A 16,953-nucleotide genomic window follows, 5' to 3' on the forward strand; every position below is an offset into this window, starting at 1 on the left:
AAATAAGAAAAGCAGGGCACAAGAGATTAAGAAATCGCCCCATGTAATACAGCTATTAAGTGGCAAAACCAGATTTGAATCTAATCAATTCTGTTTTGACCTCTACCCTATTGATTGCTGTACTATATTATATTTAGTATTTATTCTGTTATATATTTAAAAGCTTGTAAGCAACTATACCAAACTCTGTATATGTATGAATATTTAGGAAAACAACAGTATAATCATGTATCACATGAGTATGTATGCTATTAATCCTTAAGTAACCCTTTGAGACAGATATTTGAGACCTATTTCAAGACTTAGACAAAGCCATCAAGTTATTGGCTAGAATTCACTTCAAGAAATAGTTCTATTGTAACTGAATTAGCCAAATTCATTTTATATACAACACATTCTTATAGAAAAGTGACATAAAATATACCTACGCTTTCAAAATAGCGCACAAGAACTACTGACCATGTGCAGTACAGAGGGTAAAAGTGATTAGATCTAGCACTAGTTAGATCTTAGATCTAACCGTGGGTATAGGGGAGCATGCCTTTAATCCCAGCACTCCAGAGGCAGAGGCAGGCGGATTTCTAAGTCTGAGGACAGCCTGGTCTACTGCGCAAGTTCCAGGACAGCCACAGCTACACAGAGAAACCTAGTCTCGAAGGGGGTAAAAAGAAAAAGAAAAAAGAAGAGTGGTTACATCTAAATTACTTAGACACTGAGATCCAGTTCAAACCTTGTAACATAGGAAAGTTACTGAATGGCTCTGTCACACGTTCTTCTTCTGGAATGAAAACACCATGTGCCTCAGAAGATTATTGTGAAGATTAAATGAGTTATGTATAAAGAGTTGAGAAAAGGGTGTAGTGCACAGTAAATATTTAATAACTATCAACTGGCCACATTTACTGTAGAAAATAATCTCTACTGGGGTTATAGGATAATACACAATATAATTCTGAAAACATTTTTTTTTCTCTTTTTATATAAATGATATAAAGGTTGTAGAAAAAATCCAAATCACACAGAATCTGGGGCATAATTACCGTAAAAGCGCATTTAAAAAAAACAAAAAACTAAAGTGTATGAAGAGTACAAAGTCCCTGCCGAGGAAAGAACAGGAATGTGTTATTTGTAAAGCTGCGGATGGTGTTTAGCCTGGGATGAGGGGAGAAACGATCCCTGTCTAAACATTTGCCTTTAAATGAAATGAAAGCTGTCCTCTTCATGTTTCCACATGGATCAGAGGTTCAATGGGTAAAAGGTGGTGGGCACACAAGTTCTATCATGAGATAAAATTCTGTAGTTAGGGTTGTCTAACAATATGCTTTCCCTGAAGATGTAAAAAAGTTTCTTGTCTCTGGAAACATATATACAAATTAGTTATTATGTTTTGGTAGAGATGGTGTATATTAAATTCCTGTACATTACTGTAATGAACTCTGAACTATTTATTGTAGGTAAACTTATGGAAGCAGTATACACTGACTTCAGTCTGAAGGACCACAGGAAAAGAACAGGTAAGCCAGAGCTCTAGAGTCTGTATTGCAGGGTTAATCTTGTGGCTGTTAATTATCAGTGTGGTTATAATTGCATATTTAACAATACTAAGGGTATAATAGATTAAATCACGGCTCAGCTAAACAGTGGACAGTCCTCTTCATTTAATCTTTTCAGAGAAGTAATTTTCAAAGGTCACAAATACAGCACCAACTTTTGGTATGCACGCTTTTTTTAATGAGACGCTGCTGCTCTCTATTTTTTCATTTAGAAATTAGAGAAATAGCTAGGTATAGTCTCTCATGTTTTACTTCCAGCACTCAAGAGTCTAAGGCAGGAGAATCATAGTGATGTAGGTTATTGGTTAACTCCTAGCTTTAGAAAACAAATAGTTTCCAGTGTACTTGTTAGTATTTTAAAACTATGGTAACAAAAAGTCTTCACTAGGCCGGGCAGTGGTAGCACACGCCTTTAATCCCAGCACTCAGGAGACAGAGGCAGGCGGATCTCTGTGAGTTCGAGGCCAGCCTGGTCTACAGAGCAAGATCCAGGACAGGAACCAAAACTACACAGAGAAACTCTGTCTCGAAAAGCAAAAAAAAAAAGTCTTCACTAATGTTCATTTCATGTAATATAGGAAATTTGGGTCAGTGAGATGGTTCGATAGGTAGAGAGCTTGTATCAAGTGTGATGACCTGTATGTTCAAGGCCCAGGATCCTGACTCCTGAAAGTTGCCCTCTGACCTCCACACATGTGCCCTCCTATGTGCATATACATATGGCATAAAGAGATGTAATAAGGAAAAAAAAATTAAAGGAAATTTAAAAAAATAATTGCTTGCTTGGTAGTGGTGGCACATTCCTTTAATTCCAGCAGTTGGAAGGCAGAAGCAGGCAGACAGATCTCTGTGAGTTCGAGGACAGCCTGGTTTACACAGATCTAGTTCCAGGAAACAAAAACAAAAAACCCCAAAGCTTATAAGATGAAAATTGTGTTTGTTGTTTTAATTTTAAGGCTGTCTTTAAGTTAAAAGAAAAAAATGGGGATATAGCAGTTTATCTGTTTGTTTGAGACAGTCTCCCTATGCCCTGGAACCAGGCTAGTCTCAACCTCCTATGTGCTAGTTTACAGGTGTGCAACACCATGCCTGATCTTAACATACACTCTGACACTTAAAGTTAGCTCCATTCTTATAACTACAGACAAATCTCCAATTGATGCATCTACTATAAAAATAATAAACAAAACAATTAGGGGGCTAGCATAAGAAATTATGCACATTTCTAATCTTCTAAGCATCATTATAATAGTTTAAAATGATAGACAAACTTAATAAATTTGGTTGAATGATTGTACATCAATATGTTTTACTTATTTAAGTTATAGCAGACAGCAACAGGGATAGGTCAATGAAATCATGTCTTTATGAACACTAACCAACATAAACTGCTATGTTTTAAGATGGATAGTGGGCAGGACTAATTCTTTCATGGAAATATTTTTAAATGATTGCCTACCAAATAAATATTCAAATCAGCAACTGGGCTCTAAAGACCTATGCTGTTCAGCCAAGCTAACCTACCACTACTACTTTCTTGGCAAATCTGACGTTAAAATTTTCAGCTGTTTCTGAGAAACGAAAAACATTCCTCCATACTACTGTTGGTATAAGCACCACTTTCTCTAGGAAACATTCCCTAACATCCTTCAGTCTAACTGGACACACATTCTTCCCTTGACTGAAATTTTATATACTAACAATGATCTGTTTTGGTTCAGTTTTCCCTCAGAGATTCTAGGTATCTTGAATACTAGCACTTGACACTAGTACTTGGGTCTTACCTACTACAACAGATGAGATTAAGAGCATATCAGACTCATAAAAAAATAGGCTAGCATTGAAAATACAGAGACCAAGTTTTTAGGACTAGTGAGAGATAACAATAAATAGATTCAAGGTAGTCAACCAACTCTAGGTAGATACATATGGGGAGGGAACGTGGGCAGGGACAGGTAATAGTAACAATCAATATAGATTTTGTTAAGTACAGATGTTGTACCAGCTAAATCAATCAATTACAACAAAGTAACTGCTTTTTAATATTTTTAAATTGGCACAAATGGTGAGAAAGGCAAATGTTAAAAGTATAAAGATATTCTATTACAAACACAAATACAATAGTAATTATTTAAATATAAATGATACAGTCAAGCAGCAAAGATTAGACTGAAAAAATTAAATAAAATCAAATCTGGACTGAGATAGCTCTGCCAGTAAAGTACTTGTCTTACAGGCTCAAGAACATGAGTTTGAGCCCTAGTACTCACATAATTTGATCCTTAGTATCCACATAAAAGGCCAGATGTAGTAACACATGCTTGTAATCCCAGCACAAAGGAGGCAGAGACTGGTGGATCTCTAGGCTTTCTGGCTAGCCTCCAGAGACCACCTGGTGAGTTCCAAACCAATGTAAGACCCTGTCTCAAAAGCAATGACACCAGAGGCTGTTTCCTGACAGCCACATGCATGTATACACACACAGATACACACATACATATACTCAAATCTTACCATATGCTGCTTACAAGAGACCTAAAGCAGCCAGGTGGTGGTGGCACATGCCTTTAATCCCAGAACTCATGAGGCAGAGGAAGGTAGATCTCTGTGTTCAAGGCCAGCCTGGTCTACAGAGCAAGTTCCAGGACAGCCAAGGCCACACAGAGAAACCCTATCTCAAAACAAACAAACAAAAGAGACCTATAGCATAATTTATTTAAAGCATATATATATATATATATATATATATATATAGAGAGAGAGAGAGAGAGAGAGAGAGAGAGAGAGAGAGAGAGAGTGAGTGCGTTAAAGGAATGCAAATTATATATTCTCCTCCAAACATTGAATTCTCCCCCTAAATCAACAGAGAGAATATAGATAAGATAGTTATTTTATTTCAATTCAATACCCATCAATTTTAAATTTGTATGTACTCAATATGGTCATAAAAATAAAGAAAAAAAAAACAGACATCAAATCTGCATTTCAACAAGTATTAACACAAAGTTCTAGTACACAGTTAAAAACTCACAAAGCTCAAGTGGAAAAAAGTCACATGTGAGAAAAAAGTCTGCAGAATTAGCCTAGTAAAAATTTCACTTACTGATATCAGTACTCAGCTCTAAATGAGACATCTTCTTTGAAAGATTTATTTTGAATTATGTGCACACGTTTGTCTGTGTATGAGTATGTGACTGTGTGTGCAGAATTCACAAGAGGATGCTGGATACCCTGGAACTAGAGTTACAGGCAGTTGTGAGCCACCTGATACGGGTGCTGGAAACCTAACTCAGGTCCTTTGGAAAAGCAGTATTAACCACTGAGCCATCTCTCCAGTTCCTAAACAGGACATCTTTATCAACTGAAGAACAACACAGAAAAGTGGGCAGAAGAATGTTAGAGCAGCACAGACAACAGTGCTGTGAAAATGGCTGTTTTCTGGATGTGATATGGCTACTGCATTCTTGAGCTCACAGTAGGTTGTAGTTACCTGCACAAAATTCCAACAGAGTTAGTGGAGGAGCTCATGAGGCCCCCAGCTGAGGAATCATTAGCAGTGGACAGATGCTCAGGTAGAGATGCTCATCCTTCTTTGGTGTAGCCACAGGTTAAGTTGCCCATGCTCCAGTGAATGGCTCCAAAGCATGCACATATACTAGGTTGCACTAATTAGTCTCTGGGTTGAAGAAGGAGAAGAAAGAACAAGGAGGAAGAGGAAGAAAGAAAGGGGGAAAAAGGAAAGAAAAAGATGAAGAGGAGGAAGAGAAGGAAGAAGAAAAGGAAGAGGAGGAGAAGGGAGTAAAAGAGTGGACACTGATATTATAGTGTTTACACATGAAATCCTCAAATAATACATTTAAAAAATTAACATGTTATATGTAATGTGAAATAAGCAGAGTAAATACATAAAATTGAAAAGTATCAAAAAGATAATGTTAAAAAATGCATCGGGGAAGGAGAGAACTGACTCCTACAAGTAGTCCTCTAACATCTACACCCACATTGTGATATATTTGCATGTGTGCACATGCATGCCCATTACAAAATGTTACTTGAAAAGGCACCAGAAGCAGCGTGTCACATGCACTACACATTTGTGGTGGGGAAGGGTGATAGCAAATCAGCAAATGTTCTGGCCTATCCCTAGAGATCATTTAAGCAACTATAAAGCAATGTAATGATCTAGCTGGATGACTACTCAATCATATATAACCTTTGGTCTTCATTTATAGCTAACTGACTCTATGCTCAAAATTCATCAAGATGTACTTATACAGCCAGAGTGTCTGCTTATGGAACAAAACTATTTATTTCCTTTAAAACAGTTAAGAGGAAAAGACAGCTGAAGCAAACGGGCCAAATCTAAATTAGTAAAAGTAATATTATACAGAGGCACTATTCATCCACTTATCCATTTCCTTAAGCTTCTATCTGTCTACAAGTCTACAAGGCACTAAGTTCTACTTACTAAACAACATTTTGGTTTTCAGTTGATACTCATAAACTGATTTAAAAACAAACTGTTTCAGAATCTTGTCATATGTTAGTTACCTGCTTATACTTCCTCCAAAGTCCAACTTTTCTACTTAAATAGGTAGACTTACCTCTTACAGTACCTGGAACCTACTCAAAATATGATGAAGCTTTTGTATTTTGGGTATTCATTGTGACCTTTGTCAGATACTACCAACTAAAACAATTTTGCTATTTAATAAACCAACATCAACTTTGATTAGGTTTCTTTTGTTGTTGTTGTTATTTTGAGACAGGGTTTCTCTGTATAACAGGCTGTCCTGGAACATGCTTTGCTGATCAGGCTGACCTTGAAATTGGAGATCCGCCTTCCTCTGCCTCCAAGTGCTTGGTTTAAAGGCATGGGCTACCACTGCCCAGCTCTGGTTAGGTTTCTTAACACATTACAAGCAATGGAGATAGGTAAGATTGTGGGATGTGGAGTTGGGGATTTAGCTCAGTGGTAGAACACTTGCCTAGCAAGCACAAGACCCTGGGTTCGGTCCTCAGCTCTGAAAAAAAAGATTGTGGGGTGTGACAGCTTTTGATTTAGGTGAAATAACGCTAACATTAACATTGTTCAGAATTGCTACTATGTTGCATCTTATTGTCTGAAAGCTATATACTGCATCTCCTAGGAAAGGAGACTTCATTCTATATATAAACTCTGCACCTAAGGCATAGGCATCTTCTTCTTAAATTCTGCTTAAATGCTTTATCCTTCTGCTTCATTTCTCTAATCACAAGGCACACTGTCAACCACAACACACCTGAGACTGGCTAGAAAACAGACCTTCAATACTAAGTGCTGGGGAGCATGTGGTATTACAGAATCCCCACGCATTGCTGGTGAGAAGGAAACAGTTTCTCTGAAAAATATGTTGGCAGTTTCTGTTAAGTTTAAGGACAGTAAAGCACATTGTGGTGGTTTGAAAGAAAATGGCTCCCAAAGGAAGTGACACTATTAGGAGGTGTGGTCTTGTTGGAGTAGGTGTGGCCTAGTTGGAGGAAGTGTCATTATGGAGGCGGGCTTTGAGGTATCATATATGTTCAAGCCATGCCCAGTGTCTCAGACCACTTCCTGTTGCCCGTGAGTCAAGATGTAAGAACTCTGAGCTCCTTCTCTAGCACCATGTCTACCTGCATGCTGCCTTGCTTCCTGCCATGATGATAATGGACTAAACCTCTGAAACTGTAAGCAAGCCACCCCATTAAATGTTTTCCATTATAAGAGTTGCCGTGGTTATGGTGTCTCTTCACATCAATAAGAAACTCTAACACAAGTATCTTTGTGATCTCAGTCACAGGTGTTTATCAAAGTAAAGATTTGCTCATACAAAATTCCATTCATGAGTATTTATAGAAACTTGGCTAATGATTGCCTAAAACAGTAACTCCAGTATCCTTGGTGATTGAATAACCTGTGATACATATATACTACTGAGAAAAATTGTACAATTACTAATACATATTTCTTAGATGAATCTCAAAAGGCAATAGGCTAACTTTAGTCCTTTTTTTTTGGGGGAGGGGGTTGAGACAGGGTTTCTCCATGTAGTTTTTTGGTGCCTGTCCTGGATCTTGCTCTGTAGTCCAGGCTGGCCTTGAACTCACAGGGATTCGCCTGGCTCTGCCTCCCAAGTGCTGGGATTAAAGGAGTGCGCCACTGCCGCCCAGCCTTTAGTGCGTTTCTAAAAGCTAAATACTTTATGATTCTATTTATGACATTCTTAAAAGTAAAACTAATCATAAATGGTTGCCATTGAATATGGACTTGGGGAGAAGAGTAAGTATAAGGCTTAGCAGTAGAGAAGTTTGGGGGACAATAAAGACACTGTTTTCTTCTGCCCATAGAATGGTGCCATGCAGTATCCACCTTTTCATTTTTCTTCCCACATCAAATAAGGCACTAAAAACAATCCCTCACAAACATGCACACAGGACAACTGACCTGTGATCCTTTTTGGAGACTTCCTTCTTTCTTAGCAAATCTAGGTTATGGCAAGTTGACAATAAGTTAACTATGAGGATGATACAGAAAAACACAACAAACATAAAACAAAACCAAGTTTACCATATAGCATATTTTTTTTAAAGTACATCAAAGAATTCAAGTAGTGGAGCTGAAGAAATGGCTCAGTAGTTTAGAGCATTTGCTGCTCTTGCATAAGACCCAGGTTCGGTTCCCAGGACCCAAATGGAAGTTCACAGACTGTAACTCTTCCTGTCCTCTTTTGGCACCAGACATGAATGTGGTTCATATACGCATGTGGAAAAAACATTCATAGGCATTAAATAAAAAGATAACAATAATAAAACTAAGAATAATTAAATATTGAGGCTCCACACACCATTTGATCATATGATGACAGTGATAAGGAAACAAATCCAGGGATGGAAAAAGAGACTTTAACAATTCAAAATGTTTGTTGAAGAGTGAGAAATTCATTGGATGGTATGACTACTAAGGAATAATGTAAGAAACCATTCCACAGGTTCAGATTCCATCCTTTATCTTCAGTCAGGGTTTCTCTGCATATCCCTGGCTATCCTGGAACTCAGATTCGCCTGCTTCTGCCTCTCGAGTGCTATGATTAAAGGCATGAGCAACCATTGCTGGGCCCATCCTTTATATTATACTACACATTAAATTCAGTTTTAATTTTCATGCCACGTTTAGATGACAGTAGGAAAATTAAATTTCTATTTCTACTGTCCAAGAATAGTTTAATAAATCACACTCTAGTCATTGAAAAAAAGGCTAAGATTAACTCTCCCCCAGGAAAAAAAAAACACAAACCTCAATTTTGTTACTTACATACTAAGTCAACTGCGTGTGTGTATGTGTGTGTGTGTGTACTAGATATTCAAGAAAATAATCACTAGATTAGTAAGTGTAATTATTCATTATAGTTTGAGGGTATGAGAAGATAGAAAAATGAACTAAGTGAGTCAGGGAGATAGCTTAGTGGATAAAGGCACTTGATGTTAAGCTTAATCAGAAATCAATCCCTGGAACGTGTGGCATGTGCACCCTATCCACACACACAACACAAGAAACAAATATTTTTTAAAAAGAACTTAACCACACTGTGTGTGTTGGTTTGTTTTTGAGACAGGGTTTCAGGGTTTCACGATGTAGCCTTGGCCTCCAAGTGCTGGGATTAAAGCTTGTGCCACCATGCCTGACACATGTTGTGGTTTTTATTGTTTGAGACAGATCTTCACTGTGTAGCACTAGTGGTCTGCAATGCACTATGTAGCCTAACCTAGGCTGGCCTGAACCCGATCCTCCTCTCCTGTCTGAGCTATCTAGTAGGGCACCATGATCCAAGCATAATTTTCTTAGCCTCTTCTTTAAGAATGATTCATTTAAATACTCAGAAATGGTTCTTTCTCAAACAGTTCCTTTTGGAGTATCAGGTGCTAATTCACTGTTAGACTGCAGCTCTATTTTACAGAGATCAGCAATCTTTCATGTATGGTACATTTAGTCTCAACTAACCATACATTCATAATTTCTACTGGTGCTAAAAATAACATTCCATGAGACTATTTTTAAAGTTTTATCTTACTTTTAATTGGTGAATAACCATTGTATACAGAATGATGTTTCATTTCTACAACAGAAATGTCTAAATCAGGCATTGATTGTTGAGTTGAATGTTTTTAGGTTACTTATGCAAGTAATCTGATATATAGTACTTGTCTCTTTATATAGCTTATTGTACTTATGATAATGCCCACTAGGTTCATCCATGTTTCAAATGATGTTTTCCAGCTATTTAAGAGCTTAATGATATTCCTCATGTATATAAAAGGTACAATGGTACTGAGGATTGAACACAGAACCTTGTGCTTATTAAGATTCTCCCAAATGAACAGTATTCCCGGACTGAAATCCTACTTTTACTCCATTTGTTTATTGATGACCATGTAAATTGTTCCCACAGCTTAGCTATGATGGAAAATACTGCAAGGAACATGGGGATACGGCCATCACCTCTTTGATGTGATGATTCTAACTCCTTTGATCAAATACTCAGAAGACAGACTACTGAATCATATGGCAATTCTTTGTGTTTGTAGTGCTAGAGACTGAATGGGGACCTTGCACACACTCTTACCACTGACCTACTTTTTCTTTTGTTTATGAGAAACCTCCATAGTGTTTCCCAGACTAGTTCTACTAACTTGCAGTAGCACCAAGAATACCCAAGGATTTCCTTCTCTCTTCCTTGCCAGCATGGATCCTTTAACTTCTAAATAAATAACCCATCTAAGAGGAAGGAAGAAATGTCTCTCTATGGTTTTCAGCTATATTTCTCCAACAATTATGTACTGAACACTTCCATTTGCAATCCTCCTACCTAAGCCTTCTGAGTTAGAAGGGTTTACAGGCCTGCACTACCAGACTTGTTTACAATACTATTCTTCCTATGAACATGGGACATTTTCTCACTGATTTATGACATTAAATTTCTTATAGGCAATGTTTTACAATTTGTATTGAATGGTTTGTGGTGATATACTGGGTCCACCAATATATTGTGCACCCTCATAAAGTTTATCTGATGAGCAGAGGAAAATGCCAGCCAATATAGTAAACATAGAGGTCAGGCAGTGGTGGCACACGCCTTTAATCCCAACACTTGGGAGGCAGAGGCAGGTGGATCTCTGTGAGTTCAAGGCTACACTGGGAACAGAGCCAGGCATGGTGACACACGCCTTAAATTCCAACACTAGTTAACCATAAAGGTCTGGAGGTCTGTACAGATAGACAGAAATGAAAGAGCTGGGCAGGAAGAGGAAGTGATGTAGCTGGGCGGAGAGAGGAAATGAGATGGCAGAACAGAAAGGCATATAGGCATGGGTATACAGGAAGTAGCTGGGATGGTAAGGTGAGGTTGGCTGTGGCTTTTCCTATTCCTCTGATCTCTCAGGTTTTAACTCTAATATCTGGCTCTGGTTTTTTATTAATAAGACCGTCTAGCAATTCGTCCTACATTATATGAAGCAAGGTAAAAGGCAAGGATTGGCACACAAAGCTGTCTCCTTTGGCCTCCATATATGTGCCATGGCATGTGTATATCCAATGATTTAAGAATTATTACAGAGTGAATTATGAACAAGCCTCCAGGCTGAGGAGATGGCTCAGCATGCAACTCTGACAACTAGAGTTCGGATCCCCAGGACCACACAGAAGTCAGACATGGTAAGCACACGTCTATAATCCCAGTGCTCCTAAAGGGAGATAGGAGGCATAAATAGGAGAAACCTCAGAAGTGTGTTGGCCAGTTATCCTGGTGTACACAGCAGTAAACAACACAAGATCTTGTACTAAGCAAAGTAAAAGGCAAGGACTCACTAACACAAAGCTGTCTCCTCTTGCCTACATATATGTCCCACGGCATGTGTATGTGTGCCTGTACACACACACACACACACACACACTAAAAAAAAATAAATGCAGAATATAACAGAATTACCAAGTTTTATTCCAACATACTGACGTATTAATCAATCAAAGCACAAAGTGACATTTTATATATTTGGCTTCCAGTTATCTACAAGATAAATATTCAACATTTTTGGTTTTATCCTAAAACTTATTTTTAGGTTTGTTCTCTACCTTATTTAATGTTTAAAGTGCAATGACAAATTATGCTTTGATAATAATTACAAAAAAGATGGTACGATTTTGATTTGCTGAGTTTAAACATCTATAATATTCACAATTATATGCTCCTATGTTCCAGATTCTATAATAAGACTAGAAAACATCAAGGGTCACACAGTTTAGCAAAGGATAAATGTGTATGGAAATAAATTTCAATACAATAACAAGTGAACAAAGCAGCACAGAGAGGATAAGGATGAATCGTCTGGGAAGTTTTCACAATGTTACTCAACTTGGCTGTTGAGGAAGCCCAGGAATTTGACAGTAGGTCTTAAAGGAGGCTATTAAAATAAATCAACAGGCCGGGCGGTGGTGGCGCACGCCTTTAATCCCAGCACTCGGGAGGCAGAGCCAGGTGGATCTCTGTGAGTTCGAGGCCAGCCTGGGCTACCAAGTGAGTTCCAGGAAAAGGCGCAAAGCTGCACAGAGAAACCCTGTCTCGAAAAACCAAAAAAAAAAAAAAAAAAAAAAATCAACAAACAAACAAACAAATAAATAAATCTTGATGGTCAATATTCTAAAATATTTAATGTTAAGTGATGGACAGTATATTAGTAGCTTCTAGGAATGAGGAATGGGGGTGGAAACTGACTGGGAAGGCACAGAAGGGAATCACTGAAACATCCTAAGCAGATCTAATAACATTTCCCTAGATACATTATGTACATTTGTTAAAACCATCAAATTGCATATTTAAACATATATGTAAATCACTCACATATGTTTATCATATGCAATTTTTAGTCCATTAAGATTAATTTTTAAAAGAGGACTAGACAAACCAAATGGGCTACATTTTGTGTTAGTGTTACTAAAACGTTCATATTTTAATGAATCACAAGGCAGTTCTCAGTATTCTATGAAGAAAAATGCTTTCTCTAAATGGAGTTTAAAGCTCTAACAATTTCTTATTTTAGACTTCTAAAGACGCAACAGGCAAGACATGTAGAACTTGGCAGAGATCCAAACACAACAGACTTTCTTAGTTTATAAAATACTACTACTAAAAATGGAATATTCACAATACATGTTTCCATTTATAATATAATTATGGAATTTATGGGTAAGAGAATCCTAGTTGAGGAGCAGAAAGTATATAACTAGCTTGACTATTCTGAGCAAATTAATTCACACCTTTGGTATTGTTTCAGTTCTAAAACGAAAAGATTGATTTTCTATTATTTATGTCATTTTAAAGATTAAGTTCTTATACATGGTTGAAGTCTATATACAGAGCCTCTTCTAAAGAAAAGTCTTAAATCCCAGATGTACAAGGTAATAAAGTAAGAGTACTAAATACTGTATTTTCTGAAATTTCGTTAATTTTACACCTATTAACTCTTACTAGCTAATCATATGTTCATCTAAAATCTCTGATACTAAGGTTTTACTCTTTATAAATGACTTTTCCTTTGTTTATTTACTTATTGCAAATGAAAGGATTACAGTTTAATTAACTTCACTCAAAATATGATCTTTGCAATAACAAAACTATTATACTACAAGTGTCTTAAATATTTCATATAAAGTTAAAAAAAGAATATACTTATTGATAATTGGATAACGGTATGAACATAGACATTTTTCTTAAAAAGCTATACAATAAAAAAGCAATGCTGCCTTTAGGGAAGAGGTCTGAAAGAGAGAGGCTATTTTCCTATCTTCACTTTTTGTACTACTGAAAAAAATTTCTAACTAAATGTCTGTTGATTCTTTAAAAATAATGGTCTTAGGTTGGAACCATGAATTACAGTTCCCTCTTATTTTCTATACTTAAAGAGAAGTGAAAGGTAAGTTTGGGTTTTCAGGTTTTTGTTTTGTTTTTACTTTTTTTCCTTTCTTATTAAGCAATGAGCCTGATAGTGCAGGTGCTTAATTCATGTTCTTTGTACACAAAGCACCAAGGTGATAAATCTGACTAACGGCTAAAAAATCTGAAGTATCTATTTTCACAGAATGCATATTTCTTTCACATTTATGTATTTGGGAAAGGCAAGTAAAGTAATTAAAAAAAATGTGTCTTCCCACTGTGTGAGTACGGGGTATTAAAAGGTCTCAAGTCTTCAGGCTCCAGTACTCAGGCTCAGGAGCAAGTGCCCTTACTGACTAAGCTGTCTTGTCAGTCTCATAGAATGAATTTTTCACTTTTAAAAGTCATCTGGAACACTTCTGTTACTGATCGTAAGGTTAAAAGCATGTGGTTAACTCATTACAAAACAATACTAGAAAATCATTCCATGCCCTGTCCTACTGACCAGGGAAGAAAGAATACAACAGTTACTTATCTCTAAGTAAATGCTTGAACTTTCACAGCCATCAACTCAATAACCTTCTGAACAGTATATAAACAAGACTTTAACCACAGAGAAAACAGTCTGTACTTTTAGAACAGCTAAAAACTACTGTCATAAAACTTCAAATTCTCTGGAAGGACGCATATCCTGCCAATATACCACAGAAACATCAAAGCAAGTACAATACCTGCAGCGTCCTCTGGATCGGACACAACGATGTGCGCATTTAATTCTTGTAGCTTGTGATGTAATTCTTCTAATTTTTTATTTGACTTTTTCAAAATGTTGTCTACATAAGCCAAATTTTTTTTATCTGTTGTGACTTTCCTCAGATTTTCAGCTCCTTCTTTGATTTTCAGTTCTTTCCTTATTTCTCTCTTTATTCGATCCTTGATGTCATCCAATTTCTGTTGCACCATTGTATCTGAAAAGTCTAATTTTTGAACAGCACTCACGTTTTCAGAAAATGGAAGACTCCGGGAATCTCCCTATAATGAATGAATGAATGAATGAATGAATGAATGAATGAATGAATAAATAAATAAATAAATAAATAAACAAACAAACAAACACACAACACTGGAATCTAGAAAGGCACATCAAGGATAAGTGTTTGTATCATGAAGAGATTATTTATTAACTGAATCACATTTAAGTTTCTCCTTAATAGGCAACAGTGTACTTATTTTCCTGTATTAAAACCACATGGAATAAAAGTTCAAATATTCTGTCCACTTACTAAGTAATATCATTTAACAAATACACTTACATTAAAATGAGCTAGGCATGATGGCTCATACCTTTAATCCCAAAGGGAAGCTGAGGCAGAAGGATTGCAAGGTTAAGGGCCAGCCTGGGCTATACTGCAAGGCTATTATCTCAAATAATTTAGTTAAGTACATAAATCACAACACATCTACAATACAAAGGCATCACAGGGTTGTGTAAAGATGGTTAAATTGTCACTCCCACAGTATAAACTCTGGGCAGGTTATTCAATCTTTAAGAAGAACTCAATTTAATTATCTATGAAAACTGAACAACAGTATTAGTGGCCTTTCAGAGCTATTTGGTAATTCAAGACATTCTAAGAGAAATTTCAAGTATAATTTTGACTCACTAACCACTTAATAAAATAATTACTAAATTCTAAAGCTGAGTAATGTTATCTTCTATAAAAAAACAAAGCAAAAAAATATCTCTAAGTTATGTCTTAAAAACCAAGAAGGTGCCTGTATAATTAAATGAAATATCAGTTAAATAAATCCAATCTACATTTAAAACTTCCCAAGTTATGTTTTAGCTACTTTTACTCATCTAATTAGACTAATAATAAATGGATATTAATCTAATCACATTGCTTTGAACATTATTAAGTTCTGAGAGGCAACCATATATTGATTCCCTTTGAGAAGACTTTAGTTTGTTGATGAGATGGAAAAGAGGAAGATATTTCACTGTGCAGCATGTTTACCTACGTCTGGAAATACAGAACTAATGAAATAAAAGACTGCCTTTCATTTCCCTGCAAACTCATCACACGTGTATAGATATATGAGTAAGTACTATTTAAATTTTTGGTATATTACCTTTTACATCTAATTCTTAATCTCTAATAAAAATATGTATCATGCAAAGTAGGAGGAAAGGTGAGCTAATGGTACCATCTTATACAAAAGATGAAGGAGCTGACTTGTATTAATTGATTTCTAACATCCTTAAGGCCAAGATTTCCTTGACATTCTGACAAAACAAAACACACTATCAATAAAGAATTTTTCACATGCATGTCTATAATATTTCTATACTATATCCCATGTGTCTCATCCAAGCTAATTCCTGAAATGTTCCTATTGGCTTTAAATTTAATTTTATCTAAGTGTATCTAGGATGATATTCATCTTGAGCTAAAATACTGTTGAAATTTTTCAGTATTCATTCATTCACTCAATCATTCACATAGTGCTGGTGATAAAACTCAAGCTTCACATGCTAGCCAAGCCCCACACCACTGCGCTACATCTCCAGTTCCTTCAACATTTATAATCCACTGTGAGTCTCATCATTTTAGTTTCCAATTCACCTTAGGTTAGGTATTGGAAACACCAGCCATATGATGACTACCAAAGAATAAGAAAGTCCTACTCTACAGGCTTACATAAAACAGACTGAAGCAAAAAAATATTTAGACGAGAAAAAGCTTTAAATTAAACCAACTCTACTAGGTATTTTTATTTCAATTCTTGTAAGTTCATCAGAAAATATCACAGAAATTAATTTAATAAGTTCTTGGATTAATACTATACAATAAGCCACAAGTCCTTAAAATTTCTTGGTTTATGGTATTCTTCGTATTTCAGTAATTTTTTCCTTATTCTGTGCAAGCCAAAAAAAATCCAATAGTTCTGTTAAATAAATTGTAAGTTCTAACTACCTTAATATTTGTGTTTTAACAACCTAGTCAATGGTATACAGTAACAACACAAAGTGAAACAAAAATGTAACATTTATATAACAAAAGCTGTTAAAATAAAAAGATAAAAACAGCTCACATATTTGATGTGAATTCTTTGACAGCCCTTACTTACTTCAACTCTTCTTTCTTTTCAGATTGTTCTCCATAGTCCAACAATATCAAGTTATGGGAAATTACTTTGAGAGACCATTTTTCTTGGCTCCATCACCATGCACATTATACCTTTGGGATATACCACCTCTCTGTCTCCAATTACGTCTTCCAAGTTCCTTCTTGGCCTGGGTAACTTTTTGTTTCAAAGTTCATGATAGCCTTCCTGGGAAAGAATTTCCTGCCAATGTTCTGCTTTAGGAGTTAAATGATTCTCCTGTGTGCTGGTACCATGAATCTTGTTTAAATCCTTTTCCCTTTTGTTATCTGATCACTCCAAAGACTAGG

The 16,953-nt window shown here is 36.2% G+C and overlaps 1 protein-coding gene across 5 annotated transcripts in view; it reads right to left on the minus strand.

Annotated features, from left to right (window-relative positions):
- Pkn2 (protein kinase N2) overlaps nucleotides 1–16,953 on the minus strand; it is a 146,786-nt gene that overhangs the window by 58,500 nt on the left and 71,333 nt on the right. For all 5 annotated transcript variants that reach the window (XM_059266368.1, XM_059266369.1, XM_059266366.1 and 2 more), the window contains one exon: nucleotides 14,227–14,527. In XM_059266368.1, the coding sequence (XP_059122351.1) occupies nucleotides 14,227–14,458 (232 nt within the window). In that variant the 5' untranslated portion in view covers nucleotides 14,459–14,527. The remainder of the gene's footprint in view (nucleotides 1–14,226; nucleotides 14,528–16,953) is intronic.

This window comes from Peromyscus eremicus, chromosome 6 (genome assembly GCF_949786415.1).
Source record: "Peromyscus eremicus chromosome 6, PerEre_H2_v1, whole genome shotgun sequence".
Taxonomy (NCBI): domain Eukaryota; kingdom Metazoa; phylum Chordata; class Mammalia; order Rodentia; family Cricetidae; genus Peromyscus; species Peromyscus eremicus.